This window comes from Glossina fuscipes, unplaced genomic scaffold (genome assembly GCF_014805625.2).
Source record: "Glossina fuscipes isolate IAEA_lab_2018 unplaced genomic scaffold, Yale_Gfus_2 114, whole genome shotgun sequence".
Classification (NCBI taxonomy): domain Eukaryota; kingdom Metazoa; phylum Arthropoda; class Insecta; order Diptera; family Glossinidae; genus Glossina; species Glossina fuscipes.
The window spans coordinates 1,224,455-1,244,848 of NW_023998457.1; the positions used below are offsets into that span (position 1 = coordinate 1,224,455).

General features: G+C 33.7%; 1 protein-coding gene across 3 annotated transcripts in view; it reads left to right on the forward strand.

Moving 5' to 3' along the window:
• Nucleotides 1–20,394, forward strand: part of LOC119639928 (FERM, ARHGEF and pleckstrin domain-containing protein 2) — a 64,069-nt gene that overhangs the window by 12,767 nt on the left and 30,908 nt on the right. For all 3 annotated transcript variants that reach the window (XM_038037653.1, XM_038037654.1, XM_038037652.1), the window contains exons 2-5: nt 12,551–12,783; nt 15,306–15,527; nt 17,679–17,922; nt 18,010–18,170. In XM_038037653.1, coding sequence (XP_037893581.1) covers nt 12,551–12,783; nt 15,306–15,527; nt 17,679–17,922; nt 18,010–18,170 — 860 coding nt within the window. The remainder of the gene's footprint in view (nt 1–12,550; nt 12,784–15,305; nt 15,528–17,678; nt 17,923–18,009; nt 18,171–20,394) is intronic.

Sequence of the window (20,394 nt, forward strand, 5' to 3'; positions counted from 1 at the left end):
ACCATCATGAAGCATAGACCAATGGTTTGAAGATATTTTGGTAAAAATGAGCTGCTGGGGTTTTTTTACCAGATCTTAAATTACATCTAGTTGGCATGAAAATTACAAATTTTTCGCTTATTGGATTCTTCTTCGTAGGTGGGGCAACAAACATCTTTTTTCTTTCTAAATGAAGTTATAAATGGTTTGCAAAAATATTGTATCGACTTTTGGATCAATACTTTCACTTTTATTTTTGTCTGTTGCGGGCCTCGTTGAAGACAGATCACGCCCATTTTTAAATTTGTTTTGGTGTCATTAACTAAGAGTCAATATGCCAAGTTCCAGCCATTGTTAGTTCATCAACAAACGGAGAAACAGGCATGGACGGACGGAAAGACATTGTTCAATCGACTCAAAATTTTAAACTAACCAAATATATATGAAATCTGTATGAGCCCCTGATATTGTGCATACCCCTCTTGGAGAAGTATACATAAAAATTGTTAAATACATTAATAATTACAGTCGTATGAGTTCTCCAAAAAGGATCTTTTTTTCAGTGATGTGTTAAATGATCCGATGAAGTATTTAAATCAATGTATACTGTGAATTTGAAGTTTTATTTTTTTCGGCCACTATGACTATGGCGAGAACGCACCGACGGAGAGACGAACTCAAGACTTTGTATACACTTAATAGAATCCTATTCATGCGTCTTTTCGACATAAAAATTGCTAAGTACTTCGGACATATCAGTTGATCGATTGGATTAGTTTTCGAAATCATCGTCGGCTCGTGGTAAATACATGAAAAACTTTAGATCAGTATATGCTACAGATTGTCAACTTGACTTCTTCAATTACTGTAAGCCTAATGGCAATTTTGCAAATGATATTTGAAGTCATCATCATATATCAAGGAGTTCTTAATATTGTGTCACAATTTTTGCCGTTGTGAGCGCTTCAAGGAAAGATGGACAGACGTTGTTGGAAATCCTTCAAAAAATTTATATATTTTACGGAGTCTCTAGTACGTACTTCTAATTGTTACAAATGGTATGACAAATCGAATCTATCCTTACGGTTGATGCGACGTGACGATGGGTTATAAAAGAGTTCTGGGATTATTCACATGAGAAGATGTGGGTGATTAAAAAAAAAAAAAAAGAAAGAAAGGATAAAGATGTTTTGATTAATGTACTAAACATTCCGAGAATATAATAAAAAGCTTTACGGTCAGCTGCCTCGTATGCTTTCAGACACACACAATAAACAATGCCGTAATTTTCGTATTTATTGTTATTTTAAAAATTGTTACATCAATTTGCATAATGCACTTTTTGTTTGTTTTATATAAATATTTAATCGTTTATCGGAGATGCATACAATCATAAAATTTACAGCTCTAGAGACCGTAAACAGAAATATACTTGAGCAACAATAAAATCTGAATAATTGAATATAAATTTATTACAAAAATGTGTTTCCCAATGCAAGACTACATATTGTGCATTTACATGAATGAGTTATACATGCATGCAAAGTAGGAAAACATCATAGTTATTGTATCATATAATTCTTTAACCTTGGGCAAGACTTTTGCTATAATTATCAGAAAATTTGATCGATATCGCTTTTCATCATATCCAGTGCACTGTATGTTTTACATGTGCCAACTCTTTATAACGCAGAGAAATATGCAGAGCAGACACTGTAAAGCATATATATATGTACATATATATATATACATATATATTTATATACATATATATTTATAACCTGCATCAATGTAAAGAAACCTGTCTTCTTATCGGTTCGTTATTATGAATGAAATATATGTAGAAGAATAAACTAATACGGTGTGTTTGTATATGCGTCAGTATGTATCAAAGGTGGATATATCTTGGGATGGTCTGTCTATCGATTCGTTCGAAATATATCTAGAAGAATAAACTAATATGGTGTGTTCGTATATGCTCCAGTATGTATCGAAGATGGACACATCCTGCTCTTAGAGTCGAAGGGATCTCTTTGTTTGTTTTCAGCTAAAACTCCTAATGGGAGTATACTTATAACCTACATCGTTATACTTTTATTGTAGAGTGCTTGCATCCCAAGACAGCGAAGGAATCCACAGATCTGTTATTGCCCAATCACATTATTCTTGGCAGGAATTTGAGATATTTAAGAAGCTAGTGGCCTATAAACCACCACTTTTATAAACACATTGCCATATTTTACTCTGTTCAATGCCGTAATCACGAAATCGTCCTTTTAATTTATTTGGATCTCGTTCATTATCGGCATTAACCAGGCATATCACTCCACGAATCAAGAACAGCTATGCGCCTCCATTCACCATAGATTTGAGATATGGCTCTAAATCGGTCTTACACGTTTACACCTATATGGAAATAAGCAGCACCCAAAAGAACTTGAGGTAGATCCACTTTAAAATTCAATCATTTTTCATACAGATCTGTACTTGTCCGTCCGTCTGTCCGTGTTGTATCCTTGTGTTCACAATTTTTGAGATACTTTGATGAAACTTCGTGCACTGACATGTCTTCGCCTAAGGACGAAAAATATTGAAAATGCTATGATTTGGATCACTTTTTCGATCGCTTTTCAATTAAGGCCTTATTTTGAAAAGTCAGTATGTGAATAACTGTATTTAGCGAGGCGATGTAGAGTATTTAATGGTGCGCCATAGTCCACTATAATGCTATTACCTGTTTTTTAATAAATTTTCTCAGTACCTCGCATGACGTGACCCCTAACGTAAGCTAATCTCTACTTTTAATTATATATACTTATGGCAACGGGATCTTTTCTGTATTTTATAATTAAAGTTTTCTGTTTAATTCGATATATTAGGAAATTCAAATATCTGATAATATAAGTTCGCATGAAAAATAAATCCAATTATTTAGAAAACGAAATTTCCTAAAATATTGAAGGAATAATTTACCTTCCGGTATTATAAAACAAGTATGTGTCTTAGGCAGTTGGAGGAACCAAAACTCCCGATTCATTCAGCATATCAAGAAAAGAATTAATCTCGTATTGGTGACTCATATTCAAAAGGCTTATAAGCAGAAGATTTGCTTAAGGCGAGGGAGCAAGTGATTTGTAAAAGCCTCAGCAAGAAGTGACAGAGATTCATTAAAGTATTGTTAAAAATAAGTTCCTGTAAATAATTTCTTCGTAAATAGTTGTTCTAAAGATTACACGTAAAATCCGCGCAACTCTCTTGCAACAATCAGTAGCACGAACCTAATTTGACGAAAAGAACGGTTAACGCGTAAAGTCGAATCTGAAATTTTGCGTAACAACATTTTCCTGTAAGTTAACAATACTTTACTTAATCACCGCAAAGAATCTATATTAAGCCGAAATTCAAGTCAATTGGTTGTCCTTCTTCTTCACTTCACGAACAGGCGACGTCCCGAGAGTGATTGGTGATGGTAAAAAGAGGAAACGAGAAAAAAAAAACTGCTTCCAAAAGTAATACTTTTTAGGCAAAAAGTTGAACGTGCCTAACTTTACGACTTTTTTCGATTTTGAAGAAATATGTTTCAAGCCAATTCAAAGCGAGGACAAAGTTCGCCATACAACGTTAACGAAAAATAAAGAAAAAGATCAAGTGCTTTGATACGGACGCAGACGTTGCACGTCAGAAATTGAAGCTTGTCTACTTCTGAGGCAAAATTATAAATTTTGAACAATTATGTGGATGCGTTTTAAAACCAGCCGGTCATTGGGGTTCGATGGCTCATAATTAAATGCCTGTCGCTTAAGTCTCAAAATGGGATCATCATGGATGCCTGACTTTAACCATTGATATGTTAATCGCATATCCGTTCTGAGTCATGGTATATAGCACACCAGATACTAAAGCCTTTCGATTTGTTATTATCACTTAGAGTTCACGAGGAATATTCTTGAAGCTAAACGTAGGTAGGAAGACGGAAGAAAGGGGCGTGGACTTGATTATTTTAAGCTAGTAAAAGACATCTTGTGTATTCTCTTCAGCAGAATAGCTTATTAAGAAAATGCAAACAGAACTCACAGTTTAACAAACGCTATCAACAAACTTGGCAACGGCTTCTCCGGGAAAACGTAATAAAGGAATATTTGTAAACCTGATTAAAGGTTTTTCCAGTTTCTGCCCTAATCTAAAAGACTGTATAAATTTTTGAAAAAGCAATTGGTTTGTCAATCTATCGTGCGACCAAATCTCGTGCACAGCGCACTAGTGGTGGTGGGTGACAGGAAATTCGTCTCAAATCGAAACTTATTGCTTTTCGTGTTTGCCTTTCTGCTTCGCATTGAAAATAAACGTTTCGAATAATCGTTCTTATCGGTCAGACACAAAAAAAAAAAAAAAAAAAAAAAAAAAAACAACTCTTTTTGTAATTTTTTCCGTTCATTGAAATAAAAATAGCAAAAGCTATGCGAACCCATAAAAAAAAGTTTTTTTATATCTTCCAACGAAAGATGAGAGTATGTTCATTTTAATAAAGTGTTTGCAGCGTTAAGAGCAAAACTATTCTTAAACAACATCAAATTTTTGAATTAATTTAAGCATATCTGTCCGTCCGTACGGGTGTGAAAGGTGAACATATCCCTTGTTGTTACAATTAAGATATCTGCTTCAAAGATTATAAATTCTTATAGAGCAGTTAGCATTAAAGATGTTACGATATGGTCAAAAAACACATTTCTAATGCAATGTATAATGGAAACACCTATGAATTCAACACCTTTTGTTCATTAGTCATATTCTTTGCTAGAAATGACGGCAATAATAATTTCCACATGTATTTTATTGGTTTTCCTCAAGTATTTGTCCAAAAATGGGAACAATCAATATCATTCAAAAGTGCTTTAAAGTGAAAACCTGTTATCAAACCCTTTTCCGAAGGATCAGGTGTAGATCATTATTTTGTGGAAACGTTTGCAATGCCCAGAAGGAAGCTTTGGCGACCACATAAAATATATATATAGCCTTGATCAGCATCAAAGGCTGAATCGATTTAAGCATGTCCGTCCGTCCGTCCGTCCGTCAGTGTAATGGGCGTTGTAAACATTCTCTTGGCCGAAAAATTAAGCCATCGACTTCAAATTAGGCTAAAGCACTGGAAGCTTTTGCACACAGTTTGGTATTGGGAATGGGCCAAATCGGGCGAAGAACATACACACACACACACATACAGTACCATATCAATTAAGACCACCTCTCTTTTTCAATAGAAATAAAAAATTGATTTTTTTCTCATTACTCATAAAGTGCAGCTGATAAGTGTCCAAAAATTGAAACGCATATTTTATGGGCGATGCTGTTGTGCCTTCATGAATTTTGAACAAATTGACCACGCCTACTCAATACAGTAGTAAATGAAAATTTAATTTTTTCCGAATACCCTTATAACGCGTAGAAAAAAATTTGAAAAATACCATAAAGTATATAAATTCTTGGCCTGTTTCAAAGTTCCGTCTGTTCCTCTGTCTATCTGTCCGTCTGCTCAACCGTTGCGAAAATGAAGTGATTTAAGCATTTCAAAAGTTACCCCTACAACGCCCCAGCGTAACGGTGATGGGAATAAACGATTCACTGACGATCAAATATAATTTTCTTAGCTTAGTTATTTCTTCTTTTTAGTTTTTTTTTATACCCTACGCCACTTGCGATACAAGAGTATATTAAGTTTGCGTGGATGTGTGCAACATCCTAAAGAACTTGAGATAGACCTAGTATTATGCTGATCTATTCAGAATGATTTTCTAAGTTTGTCCGTCCCTTTGTCCGCGATTTTTGAGGTATGCTGATGATATTTAGTACATCGACATGTTCTTGGCCAGGGACGTTGTGCTACTGAAAATGGTTCACGCCAGACCCTTTTTTCGACCACTTTGTATATAATACATTATCTAAAAGAGCGTAGAGTAGTGTACGAACTTTAATGGTGTGTCATGTCCCACTAAAGTGTTTTCACTTGCCTTTTAAATAAAAGCTTCGACCGTAGCCGAATACAATTTTCTACTTTTTATATACTAGTGTGAGAAATTAAAATTTATAAAAATAAAAATAAATAAATAAATGATAAAAAAAAACCTTTTTGTAAGAGGTAAACGCATCCGCGGATTTTTTGCGATTAACGGCGTAAAGTTAAAATTAACGGTATGTGACCCCGTTATTTAATATATGCTTTTAAAAATTCATAGTCATTTTACACACGACTTTAACACTCGATGTGTTTTTTTTTTTTTGCATGCTGCGAGGCAATACAACTATTGTTATCCGTAATCTTTTAAAAGGATTTCCTCGTTCTTTTGCCCTAAAATTGCTTTAATTTCGTTTTATTCTTATATAGTATTGTTTACAATTAATATTTTATCGCGTTTGTTTTCCAATTAAATGAGTAAATAATGAATAAAATTAGTTCATTGGATGCATATAAGTGTGGATATTTGCTTACAATTAAATTAAAGCAATAAATACCTATATAAATGTTCCTGAAAATATGTTCATTATAAGTATAATATATGATACCACGAATTAAATATATATACATACATACATACATACATACATGCATACATACATATATACATATATGCATACATACATACATACATACATGCATAATTAGATACATACATACGTACACACATAAATATATAGGTATATATAACACGAATATATGCAACATATATTATATATAGATATATATATATATATATGCCCGCGTTTGTGTGTATTTATATGCATGTATGCACATGTACATAAATATTGATGCATTAAACTGGTTTTAAATTTTTCAAGGACTCTGTGGTCCTCTTATTAACGCCACACAATTCAATGAATTATTACGCGATACGAATTTTTTCGTTAATATTTAATTATGCACACAAATTTAATTATTCACACATTCGCAAGCAAATAAATTGTTACGCTTCCTGTGCGTCAAGGCCAATTGAACAGATCTTTCAAATATTAGTAGGTGCCACCGTAAATTCAACTTTTTACGTTTATGCTCTACCCTTAAGCCTAAGTTGAACGACATATATTTAGCAAATTCTCACATATATCATAACACAATCACTTTGCCAATGATTACATTCTGTCCGATCTCTATTGCCATCAAAGTGTCAACGTCGTGATAGAGTATTGCAAGCAGCAAATTGATAAAAAAAACTTTTCACACCTCCGTTGAAACGTCAAAACGATTGATTGGCCAGTGTCCGCTTTCTACAATCGTCAGGGGCCAACGATATTGAACGTGTGCATAAATCAATGATAAAAATTGAGAAAATTTAAGGTTAGGTTAGGTATACATAACCAATCACTTAGAGAACGTGCCATATGCCTGAAATATGGTGATATAAGTGTAAGCTTAGAAAGAATGAAAGCATGCAAAGAGATAGGAAATAACCGCAGCCTGGGCCCTTCCCTTATTCCTATATCACGACAACTGTCGTATTTTGGAAGTTGGTTCCACAATCGAAAAAGTTCTGTACATAAGCGACTGCTGCTAGTGCTTTGTGCATTCTTATTGATGATCTGACTAATATTCTATATAAACCATGAATCCTTCCTTTCAAGGCGATGAAACCCAAATCCGTCACGTAATAAATGCAGCAAAAAATGCATCTTTGAGCAGATAATCTTCGCTGAAACAGAATGAGAAAGAATTTTTGAACATAGAAGGATGTTTTTTTTTTTAGGCAGCGATTGAAGAGCAATTGAACCAATTTATGAGCACCTTACCCAATACCTTGTACCACTTTGCCGCAATTATTCATAGAATTACATTTCAATACAAGGTGTTATATCGGACGGACGGACAAGCTTTAATCGCCACAATACAAGGCGCGTCTATCTCAAGCTCTCCTGGGTATTACAAACAAAAACGAAATGAATATATCCCCTTCCTTGAGTAGTGGCTATAATAGTTGATTTCTTAACCTCTTGGCGCGCTTGACTAACTACATGGACGTTTAGGTGTTTTTAAATTATAATTACTATAATTAACAAAAATTAAATCATTAATAAAAAATAAATTATTCTTTCAACAAAAGCTATATAAACCTTTTGGTGCACAAACAACAGCGCTCACGCTGTAGAGTTAGTTCTTATAAGAATAAAAAAAAAATTGAGTAAAAAAATATCAACCCTAAACAAGTTTATATTGTTGGTTATGTCCATTTTATCTACTTATCAAATGCTGAATCTGTTACGTGATATTCCATGAATATGTAAATTCGTAGGAAAAAATCCTGAAAATGTTAAACATAAAATATTTCTCAAGTTTCGACAAATGCCAACAAAAGAAACATCAACATTGAGGTTATGTTCAATTCATGTAGTCATTAAATGTGAATCTGCATGCGCATGTATGCAAAAATTCACAGGTAAAATGTAACAAGTTGTAGAAATTAAATATTAAGCGATTTTTTACACGCTTCGTAGAAGTCAAACGCCGATCTTCTTGATTGTCAAGTCGTAGTTCGGTAAATATATAACCGATCAAGGCTGTGAGGAGCGAAATTTTTCCCTCGTTGTAGCGTTGATTAACATAATGTCTCCGCGAATGGAGTAGATATCTGACATGTTTGTATCTTTTTGAAGAGATGCAAAAAAAATGTGTTTTCTTCTTTCACGTCTAACATATAATTAAACTTCGTAAACTTTAAGCATCGCAAAGATTATTTCGCCAAAACATCGGTATAAATTTCCGCATTCACTTACTTTTGAAACCTTCCGAAATTATTCGGAATAAAATAATAAATATTAAGTGAAGTCATAAGTAACTTCCGTTGTTTCATTGAATAACAAAATTATATTAATTTAAGAGTTGATTGGGAGGTCTTCAGCCTCTTGTTGATTGGCGGAGAAGGTGGTAAGGATGTACCGTCTTTTACAAACCAGTTTCTAACTGCCTCATCAGCTATCAGTCCTTTGCCGTATACGTTAAATATTTTTCCAGCTATCGCCTTAGCACAATTGCTTTGTTTAAATTCCCAAAGCTTTACATGTCAAATATCCACTTTTTGACTCTCTATTTCAGAGGTTAAGAAAAACAGTTGACTGTAATATGCTCCACATAAAACAGTTGACAGAAGACTAAGTGTATCCTCATGTATGTAATGAAAACAAATACTCGTCTGTTTCGGTAACTTACAGTGGGGGAATAAGAACAATAGCTACTGCGTAGCTAAATCGGAAGTTACTTATGACTCGACCTACATATATATATATATTATTATAAAAGTATCTATATACTCAACATTTACTTATTTCATAAGCGCCACCTATACTACTGTTGCATTCTTGTAGGACAGCAAAAATTTCACATATTTCATGTTTGAAACTCGTAAAAATTCAATTCATTTTAAGTCCCGTAAAGCATAACAAAGATGCGAGTACTATGAAAGTATAAATATATATGTATGTACATATATATATATATATATATGTATGTACATATATATATAAGAAAATGTGTCGGCCGTATATGATAACTTTTTTATATTCACTGAAAATTTAATTCTGGTTGTCATGTCGACCTTATAATTAAGCTGTTTTCTGTCCTCATATTCTTACCTGTCAACTATCATTTTGCCTTAAATGAAAACAATTTAATACCTAGAAAGCCTTTCATACGCAGGTATTTTAACGCGAAAAAAAAAACAATTTACATAATTAAATTAACAAAGAAATTCAAATGGCTTACGATTTAAATGCAATGACTGTTAAATGAAAACAAAAGCAAGTCACAATCACACACACACAATTTATATGCGTCGTTCCGTGAAAAAAGTCCCACAGATATTTTTCACCATACTTTCCTACTGACGGCAAACAAATCAAGACTATCATTGCTCGCTGGTCGGCGTTTAACGACCACAGAAACTTTATATTTAACTTCACATTAACTTAATATTTACCAATCAACTGTTTCGAAACTTGAGATGTTAAACAGCTTGATGTCCGGATGATACATTAATCGGGGGAAACATACTGAACATGATAAAAAAATGTAGCTTGTCTAAAACCATAGGTGAAAACATCCCAGTCGAAGCGAAACTTTGCGAGAGACATTCGTAAAAACTGAAATACAATTAAGGAGGAAGGACCTACCTATCTGATGGTATTAGAAAGAGATTGTGTGTTACGAGCTTTTGCCGCTTAGCAAATGGATTGGTTAGAAGCAGCCCGCTTGATAGCTTGACACAAAGGGTTGTAGCTTGAACGGCACATTGTGGTGCATCTACCTTAATTTTTGGAACTTGAGGGCGTCATTAAGTGGAAACTTAATAAAAGTAGTCTATATTTGTTTTGTCGTAGCTTGGAGTCCAGTTAGTAACTTCATATTTTATCTCCAGATGCTTCATTTTTCCTCGAAGCATTTTATGTGGAATGACATGAAAGAAAAGAGTATTCTCCGTTCGACTTGAAAGTGAAAGAAATACACTCTAGGACTAAAGTACGATGGGCGAGCGCTTGGAACCAAGACTATCGATTGTATTTCTCAAAAAAGTAGTCTATCTGTTGTCATAGCTTAGAGCTAAGTCAGTAACTTTATATTTTATTTCGCGACGTTTCATTTTCCCTCTCACACGCAATAGTAGTTACAAAGCATTGGAAGTGGAGAGGCATGCAAGAAGAGAGCAGTTTCCGTTCGACTTGATAGTGAAAGAAATACACACTACGTCTAAAGTAAGATTCTCTAGGCAAGCCTATCGGTTCGATTTTTCAACAAAGTAGTCTATCTTTAGTCATAGGTTAGAGTTTAATCCCGATGCTTCATTTTTCCTCTTTCAAAGAAGCCAAGAAATGTTAAAGATTAAAAAAATTCAAACAAATAATTTTTACATACGTCCAAGGAAAATGAACGTTTTATTATCCGAATTTTTTCAAATTATATATAAGAACAATTTATGGCAATCAGAGTGGATCCAATTTGTTTCCATTTATAAAAAAAAAAAAAAAAGCCAGAAAAAATTGATTTAAACAAAATATTGAAATGTTGGTTAAAACTAAGTGTAAATAGCGTTTGTCAACCTACAAATCAAAGAGATCGTAGACAAACACACGGTCACACCGCTATAAAGACAAACATCAACGAGAACACGAAAAAACATATGCACACGCATACACTTAAGTTAACTACCACGCTTGTTACGTGACCCACTTTACGCTAAATTGCTGATAAGTTACGGCAAAAAAAAAAAAAAAAAAAAAACAAAACGACATAACAGACAGACACAATGACTAGCTGCTGTTGATGTTGCCTTTTCTGTTGCTGCTGTTACTGCTGCTACTGCTGTTGCATTTATTGCCTGATTGACTGGTTAGGTTGGTATAGTTTTCTTCTCTTTTTCTCTCTCTCTCTCTCTCTCTCTCTCTCTCTCTCTCTCTCTCATTATTCTAACATCAGTTTTTTAAAAACTCTTTAGCACGATTTAAATTTAGCAATTAAGTAAATGCCGGTAACTTGCAAATCTTTCCAATGATTATTACAAATAAAATTCAATATAAGATAAATTTTAACGACATGAATTAAATGTGTTTAATGTGTTAAAATTTAAAGGAAATCTGGTTGATGATGAAATTATATGCAATAAAAAATCATTGAACTGCACTATCTATCAATTGTTCAAACAATTAATCAGTTGTTGATCAACAATCAATTTAGTGCAAATTTATTAAGGAAAATAGCGTTCACATGCAAAGACACCCAGACAAGCGAACCATTGTGTTGTAGTATATATTTTATTAGTACGGGCGTATGCAACACGCAGAAGGGTTTAAGATACAGTCACTTTTTATTATACCGATCGGTTCAGAAACGTAATCTGAATGGATTTAAACCTATATGTCTGTCTGTACGTCTGATGCCATATGAATTTGCGTTCACAACCTGCAAATATTTTGATGAAATTTGGTACAGTGACGTATTTAGACCCAAAGACGAAGCCTATTGAAAATGCATAAGATCAGTTCACTTTTTCCACCACTTCCCCTATAACGCACTATTCTGAAAAGTCCATGTATGGGAATAAATTTCAATTTTCAAAATTCCTCCGCAAAAGTAGCTAAATACTAGTGTTTCAGCATTCTAAATTGAGGGCAATTTTTGAAGCTCCCTCTCTTATAACGAAAACTAAAGTTCACACGATAAACAGGAATAATTTTCAACGGTTTATGATGAAAATTATATCGTAATCATAATAGTAATTTAACATAAAAAAATTAACTGTATCAAATTTGAATTGTCTTGGTCTATTTATTGGATCCTACCCTAATAAGAATTTTCACCAAACTTGAATTTTTGTAGAGCAGAAAAGTCTAAGTTTTAATATTTGATGATGAAAATTCACTCATAATAGTAATTTCATACTAAAATAAGCCAATAACCGCAATACGCAAGGTGATGTAGGGTATCGAATAGTCGGCGTTGCCCGACAATAATGTGTTTACTTGTTTTTTATTTATTTTTCGTTTTTTTTATGAATTTCAATGACATCTTTCATTCAATGCAATTTATTTACAATTTTAGGCCAAAGCTTTGGGTAGAGTCTTATTTGAACAAGTATGCCGTCAATTGAATTTATTGGAAGCCGATTACTTTGGCCTTGAATATCAGGATAACAAAACGAATACGAAATATTGGTTAGATCTTGAGAAGTCACTAAATCGTCAAGTGGACTTATCTCTAATCGATCCAATGTTACGGTTCTGCGTGAAATTCTACACTCCGGATCCCTCACAACTAGAAGAAGAATACACCAGGTAAGATATTTTAAGGGTATGAAATTATATTTAAATATAACTAACTAAAGACGCCAAGCAAAGATTTTAACAGAGTTCTTTTAAATGAATATTAGGTTGTTTGAAAAGTCATTTCAGTCAATATGAAAGACTTTTTTTTTATAGCCGATAAATATATTATATTGAACAATCAAATTCGATCAATACAGTTTTTTTAACGATCAAGCGAATTGTTATTCGTTAGTTTACATTAGTTACTCCCTTCTTCTCGAACGTGGTCCATCTTCAATATGAAAATTGTCGAAACGAAATTTTGTGAAGCAACGTTGGCATTGATCTTCTGTCAATAAATCTTCTTCCTTGCTTGCTTCTATACTATTTTTAACTTATCGATAGTAAAAAACTAATGTATGTCAGACTTTACTGTTTTCGACTTTCCACAATTGATTAAGCCATTAAACAAAAACTCTTCCTCAAAATCAAAGAAATCTTTTCAATGACAAATCGTTGTTATATCAACTCTTAAAACTTGTAATGAAAATACGGTTCAAGATTCAACTTGGTTGTGAAAAAATGCAATTAAAAGAACGGAATGACTTTCCGAACAACCCCATAGCAAATTTTCAAAATGTCATTCAAAATTATTTCCGACAAAAATGAATATAAACTACATCTGGTTGGAAAGGCTATTGACCAAGGATCCGTGCAATCATTCACATTTCATTTTCTCACAATACTTGATTAGCTAGGTAAGCTTTCGCACTTTGAAACCCATATTTTGCATAACATTTTTTTAATCTCAAATGTTAACTAATTAACATAAGGACATGTTTTGTGTATAATATTGTTCTGAAAAAATTCTACAAAAGTTCTATTTTATCTATATTTGAATTTAAATCCTTTTGAGATTCCGTTTAATAGAATTCTGTTAATGGCTTAACAGACAACTGTTCAAATTTGGTTGCGTGTCTTTGATAGTTACATTTAAATATAACTTTATACTCTTAGGTATTTTTCAGTTTTATTTATTTGCCGCCAAGAAGTATGTATTAATTATTTGCAGGATGTATGAGCTTTGTGCGGATATGTCTAGATAATAATCACAACAACAGCCTTTTATTTTATATATCCATTTAGAGTGATTTTTTGAACCGATTTAAGCTTGTCCATCCGTCTGTTCATTCAGTGGGTGTTAAGTGCAAAAGTCAACTTTTTTGAGATATTTCAACGGAATTTCTTACGCTCAGGGTGGACAACTCCTGTTTGCGAAGACTCCTCTTTGAAAAGACATCATAGTTTGAAAAGGTCGTCGCTTAATTCTCTATTCTCTGTTGTCTCTGATGTTTTAATTAAATATCGATGCTCTGATATATATTTCGTTCTCACTCTTGTACCGTTCTCTTGAGGTTCACAGTGTCTAATCTATCTGATTTATTAAATAATTTCCCAATGATCGATCAACATTCATCGATCGATACAGATTCAACTATACATTCAAAATTCACTTGTTGAAGACACATGTCACGAACGCAGCTTTTAAAAGAGGGAAGATGTTATTAAGTTTTCTGTCAAAACAATGCGAGAAAATAAAGTCTTCCCCGCATGCGCACTATAGTGTAATGTGACATTTTTATCTCAAAGCGCTTTCTTTGCCCCACAGACAATTGTCGTCCCCTCCCAAACTACAGTACGGTTTTTTTAAATGTTGATTAGGTCGAATTTATAACGGAAAAAAGCCTTTTGCGGGAAAACATTATGTCCGTCTTTCCGCCTGTGTAATGTCTGTTGTAAATGTTCCCTTGACCGCGAAAATGAAGCTATTGATAGAAACATTGGAAGTTGTTGTGCGTAGGCTGGTATTGGAAATGGTGCCAAATCTATCAAAGGGCACGCCCACAGCACCACCTACACTGAGAACGCCTTTAGATTGCAAGACGAATTAAAAATTGTTTTTTTGCTCATTACTTATAAACTATAGCAGATAAATGTATAAAATTTTAAACGCATATTCTACTGGCGACGCTATACCATCTATGCACAAAAGTTGAAAAGATTGACTACGCGTACCCAAAATTATTGCGTACCAAAACACAATTTTCCTTTCAACTTCCAAAACCTCGCAAAGTATATGAATTCTTATCTAGTTTCAAACTTGAAATGTATCTAAACATGTCCGTCTGTCCATATATCTGTCCGCGCAAGTGTGTATTATTTATGGTAAAAATTCTCCCGTTTACGAAAAAGAAGATATCGTCTGCAAATTTGCAGAAGAATTTGGAAGTGGCTCGAACTTTTCCAAGGACACGCCCACAATGTCCATACGCCTATGCGACAAAAATTTTTATTTTGAAAATAGAAAACATCGGCTGCGTCCGCTCCATATTAGAGAGCATGAAAATTTAGTTCTTTAATTTTTTTGGTCTTTTTTAGGTGATAACGACAGTGATGGGTATACAAGATTCGGTCACCAATGAATATAATTGTCTTCCTTGTTATTTATTTATTTGGTTTGCTTTATCGTGTTTTCATTGCGTGTTTTTCAGATATTTGTTTTGTTTGCAAATTAAACGTGATTTAGCTACGGGCAGCCTTCAGTGCAATGACAATACAGCCGCCCTAATGGCCAGCTATATTGTACAGGCGTCATGCGGTGACTATGTAGCTGAAGATTATCCGGATCATACGTATTTGTCATCGTATCGTTTTGTGCCACATCAAGATGCCATTATGCAAAAAAAAATTATGGAAAACCATAAAAAACATGTGTAAGTCTACAACAGAAAATAATAAAATAAATCATTCCTATGTGTAATATGACGCGAACGTCACTTAGATCCGACAAAATCCGCTTCAGTAAGTGTCTTTTTCCATACAACAATTCATTTAAAAGTCAAGCGCACTTCTTAAACTTTGCTGGGCTGCGATAAATTTTGGAGTAAAAAAAAAAGTTTCCGACCCGAAGGTAAACGAAAACCAAGTCCAAACCGAGTCTCAAGTCATTAGTCGTAATGGCAAATTTGTATGAAAAGAAGTTCGGTTTGCCCTCCCGCCCACCATATCCATATGCTGTAGCATCCAAGGACCTGCGCTTAATCATTTTTGAAGAAGACTACAAAAGCAATAAATATTTTTTTTTATTCAGATCAGAAACTTTCAAGCGAGTCTCGCTCAATTGTAGATATTCCTAAATGCAACAATAACTATTAGATCTGTGCGCAGATACACATGAAAATTATGTACGATAGTCCGAGTTAGTTAATGTGTTTGTATATGCTAAACCTACTATGAAGGCTGAAATTTGTTTTAGGTTTTTTAAGAAAGTATTAATCGCAGCCAAAAAGCTTTACCCGACTTAACCTCAACACTGAACAATTAATCGTTTTCGGAAATATTGGCGATGCGTCGGATTATTAAGTCGATGCTGACTCTGCTCGACATTTGACAAGGTTTACCCGACTTAACCTCAATAATAAGCAATCAACTGTTTCAAACCGATGCTAACCTCAATACTGGGCAATTAATTTTCTCGGAAACATTTGCGATGCGTCTTATATCTTCGTATAAGCCCGTTGCAATAGTGACTGAGTTTAGGTAAAGAAGCAGAGAGTCACTTAAATCGGGATCTACATGAGTAGCTAAGTGGATGAAAATTGCGACTACCAAGTCAGTGTCCGTGGGTTCAAAACTTATTGTCTTTTGATCGTAGTCGACTATAGCTGTAGTGGGTGCTCAATAAGTAAGCGTAGAACATATTCACTAGGCTGTGGCCTACCCCTTGCTCGCTTTCCCAAAATCTATCTGATGATCATTATCGTGCTATACGTATAAGAAAAATCTCCTGAGTGCTTGATTATATTAATAAAAAAAAGAAAAAGTCTGCGCAATAAATACCACGTACCGGTATTTTTGTTAAGAGGGTAGTGGTGAGTTTGATTCTCGTTTCTTTTCCTCATTTTTTTAAATGTTGACAAATGTTTCACAATATCGCAGACACACATATCCTTTTCGCTCTTTTTTGCCAATCATTGCCGATCACGATCTAGAACTAATGAAATATGCAGACGACCGCGGCAAGTATTGGTGCAGAAGAGCAGCAATCACACCTAACCTCAATAATAACCAAGGAACTGTGGCGAGTGTGTTATGTTAGCTTACGGCGGTTATTATACTTAACCTTTGTATGGCAGGAAAACTAAGCATTCGGTTTTCAATTGGTTTCGCTAAAGTTATTCATATCGCATCATGACTGTGATATTGTCGCGACGACGAGAAGAATCGGACATAACCTCACCTAATGATCGACCAATTGTCTCGATGCAGCATAGCCTCAATATTAATCAATCAGGTATTTTAAGATGTAGAAGGCATGAATGAATAAAATGCTGAGTTGATTCAACTATGCTCCTTTGCCAGGTTGTCCTTGCGCTCGTTCTTGGCCATTGAAATTGATGTGTTTTTGCAAAAATTGTAGTAAAAGGAAGACGACAGATCAATGTTTTCCGCCTTTTTAAAATATTGGCCCAAAACCCAAAAAGCAATTTATAGCTGCAAAGTTATTTTATTACTTAGCAGACGTTATCATAAAATTTTATAAAAATATTTATGGAAATCATTTAGAAATTTTTTGCAAAAACTGGTTACGAATCAATACAACTGAGGTATCTTAAAAATCGACATTGAAAATATTGTTGTGTTTACTTGCCTAAAAGTAGTGTGCACCGTCTCGGTCTCTCTTTTAAATCAACAATTTACTTAAATTTTACATCAATTGCAGAACAAAAGAAAATTACTTGGGAATGTTCCCTGATTTTCTTCTTTTTCTTTTTCTCTTTCTTTTTGTCTTTCTTTTACTTTTTTTTTTTTTTTTTTTGTATGGTTTTAATAATTTTCATTATTTTTCACTATTTCTTTACTAGCGGCCAATCACCAGCTGAAGCTGATTTAAATTTGTTGGAAACTGCAAGACGCTGTGAATTGTATGGCATGAAAATGCATCCAGCCAAAGATCACGATGGTATGCCCTTGAATTTGGCCGTTGCGCATATGGGCATAGCAGTCTTTCAGAATATTACACGCATCAATACCTTCTCATGGGCAAAGATAAGAAAAATTTCTTTCAAACGTAAACGTTTCCTAATTAAATTACATCCTGAGGGTTATGTACGTTTTAAATAATTTCTTGTAAAATTTTTAACTTTAAATTGCAATCTTAACAATATATATCTATACTGTTTTTTTTTTTTGTAGGGTTTTTACAAAGATACAGTGGAATTTCTTTTTGAAGAACGTAATGCGTGTAAAAATTTTTGGAAAAAATGTGTTGAAAATCATGGATTTTTTCGCTGTGCTGTTGTACAAAACCAGCCGCGACGTAAAACAAAAGTTTTATCCCGTGGCAGCTCATTTCGGTATGCATTTATTTGAAATCATGTGTGTGTGTGTGTGTGTGTGTGTGTGCGTATATCGAATATAATCATGCGAGATTACCAAATGACAACATGTCTCAATATTTTCTACAAACAAACAAAATCTTAAGCACTTTCGATTCTGCTATCGTTCGTTCTCAATAACAGCAGTAGGAATGTTAATTAACAGACCGTTTAACGGTTTACTCTTCGATTCTCCTTATTTCTCCTTAATCGTAAAAGAATTCTGATACACTGTATCAAATGCTTGCAAATCAAAAGCATGAATAGTTATATAGAATATCCGCTGATACATACATATAAGTGAATATGTATGAAAAGACCCAAAAAGTAAGTAGAATTGTAGCAATAAAATACAATTTCATCGTTCTATTTCATCGTGAAAAATATTAAATTTTATTTTCACCAAATGTTTCAATAAATTTCATTGCATATACTTTATAAGGAAAGATACAGAAACTTTTTATGATGAAAATAAAGTCATTTTATAGGAATACCTTTATAACTTTATCTTTACTTAACTTATTTTTTATATCCAACATCACTTGCAGATGTTATGCGGTATACAGAAAGACTTACGATAAGCACACATTTTCATATACTAGTCGATTGTAAGTTTATCTGTCCGACTGTCCGGCTTATATTCTTCCGTTCAATCTATAGACCAAAATATTTGAGATAAAAGGATAAAAGTACGAACACTATTAAATTGGTTCGGAATGCGTCACTTTTGCGTCCACTCGCCCGCCATACATTTTGAAAAGTCGCTATATGAAAAAATTGTAATTTTTAGAATTTTTCCGACACAAGTGACTGAGTAATGGTATTTCTAGACTGTGAATTGGTACGTAAAATGTTCTTTGGTTGGGGTAATTTTTTGAACCACCCTTTTAATGAAGGTCCCTAAGAAAACTGATCTTCATATGATAAAAAGGTAAAGTTTGCGCAATTTCATTATGAAAATTGTTTCACAATAACAAATTGACATGGAAATCAATCCTACCGACTTTGGAATACGTAGACCTATTTTTTTGGCAACCAGCGCATATAAGATTTCTCAGACCTAACTGTTAATTTTTAGTGATGAAAATTTACTGAAGTGAAGTTAGCCCCCCAAGATAATTCACATTTTTATGGTTCGCGTATTCGTTGAAAATGTCTTTGCTAAGTTACAATTTATTGCGGACCGGTTTTTGGCGAATTTCGAGATGATGTCCTCTATACAGGGTAATTAAGTTGGGTTTTTCTGATAGGTTTTAGCGTCCTTTAAGAAATATCAAAAATCTGTAGTCAAAAAATGGTTATAACACTATTTTAACATTGCATTCTTTCAGTATTTGTAACGTACTTTTGCATGAGATTTACTAGCAATAACTAGGCATTTATGGTTTTGCGTTCGTAATTAGCGACTTAGTATGTTTTATATGTGCACGTTCGCTAAGATTACTTAATTTTAATACTTATTTTACTTTGTTGTTGTTCGTTTCGCAATAAATTGTAACTTAGCAAAGACATTTTAGCGAAGACAGGAACCATAAAAATGTGGTTGCTCAGGAGTGAAGATAGCCCACATTTTTGTCTTTGTGGGCTAGCTACAGAGGGCTAACTTCACTTCAGTGAAAATTTGTCTTTGATCGTAATTTGGCATATAAATTAAGTCGAACAAATTTGACCCAAGTGCATCTTTCCATTTCATATAATATTTCTCTTGAACAACAAGCCTTTTAAGAGAGGGTTTAATTTTTAATTTCTCAATAGTGGCAAGTTAGCCAAAAAATTAACATTAGGGAATCTGGATCACATAGGCACATTTTTTAGACTTGGGGTTATCATGAAAAACAAACCCTTATGTAGAAAGAAAGTCCAACTTTCACATTTTTAACGACGGAAATCGAAAAGTAACAACATTTTTGGGAAATAAATTGAGTTTGCTAAATTTGGAACACGTCATGTGGTGTTTTAGTTGTCTTTCAATATACCGGCCGTCATGCAGCGTACGCGTTTGCACGAAAATAATTTAGAATTTTTGTTGTATTATTACCAAAACTAGACAATGTGGTATAGGGTGTCTAGTAGTGGGCGAAGGCGACTACCAAAAGTAGTCGCAGTAGTGTAGTGTCTCAAATAGTGGGCGGAGCCCGATTATAATACTCTTACTTGTTAGTTATCCATATTATTTGCATACAAAGATATTTCAGAATATTCA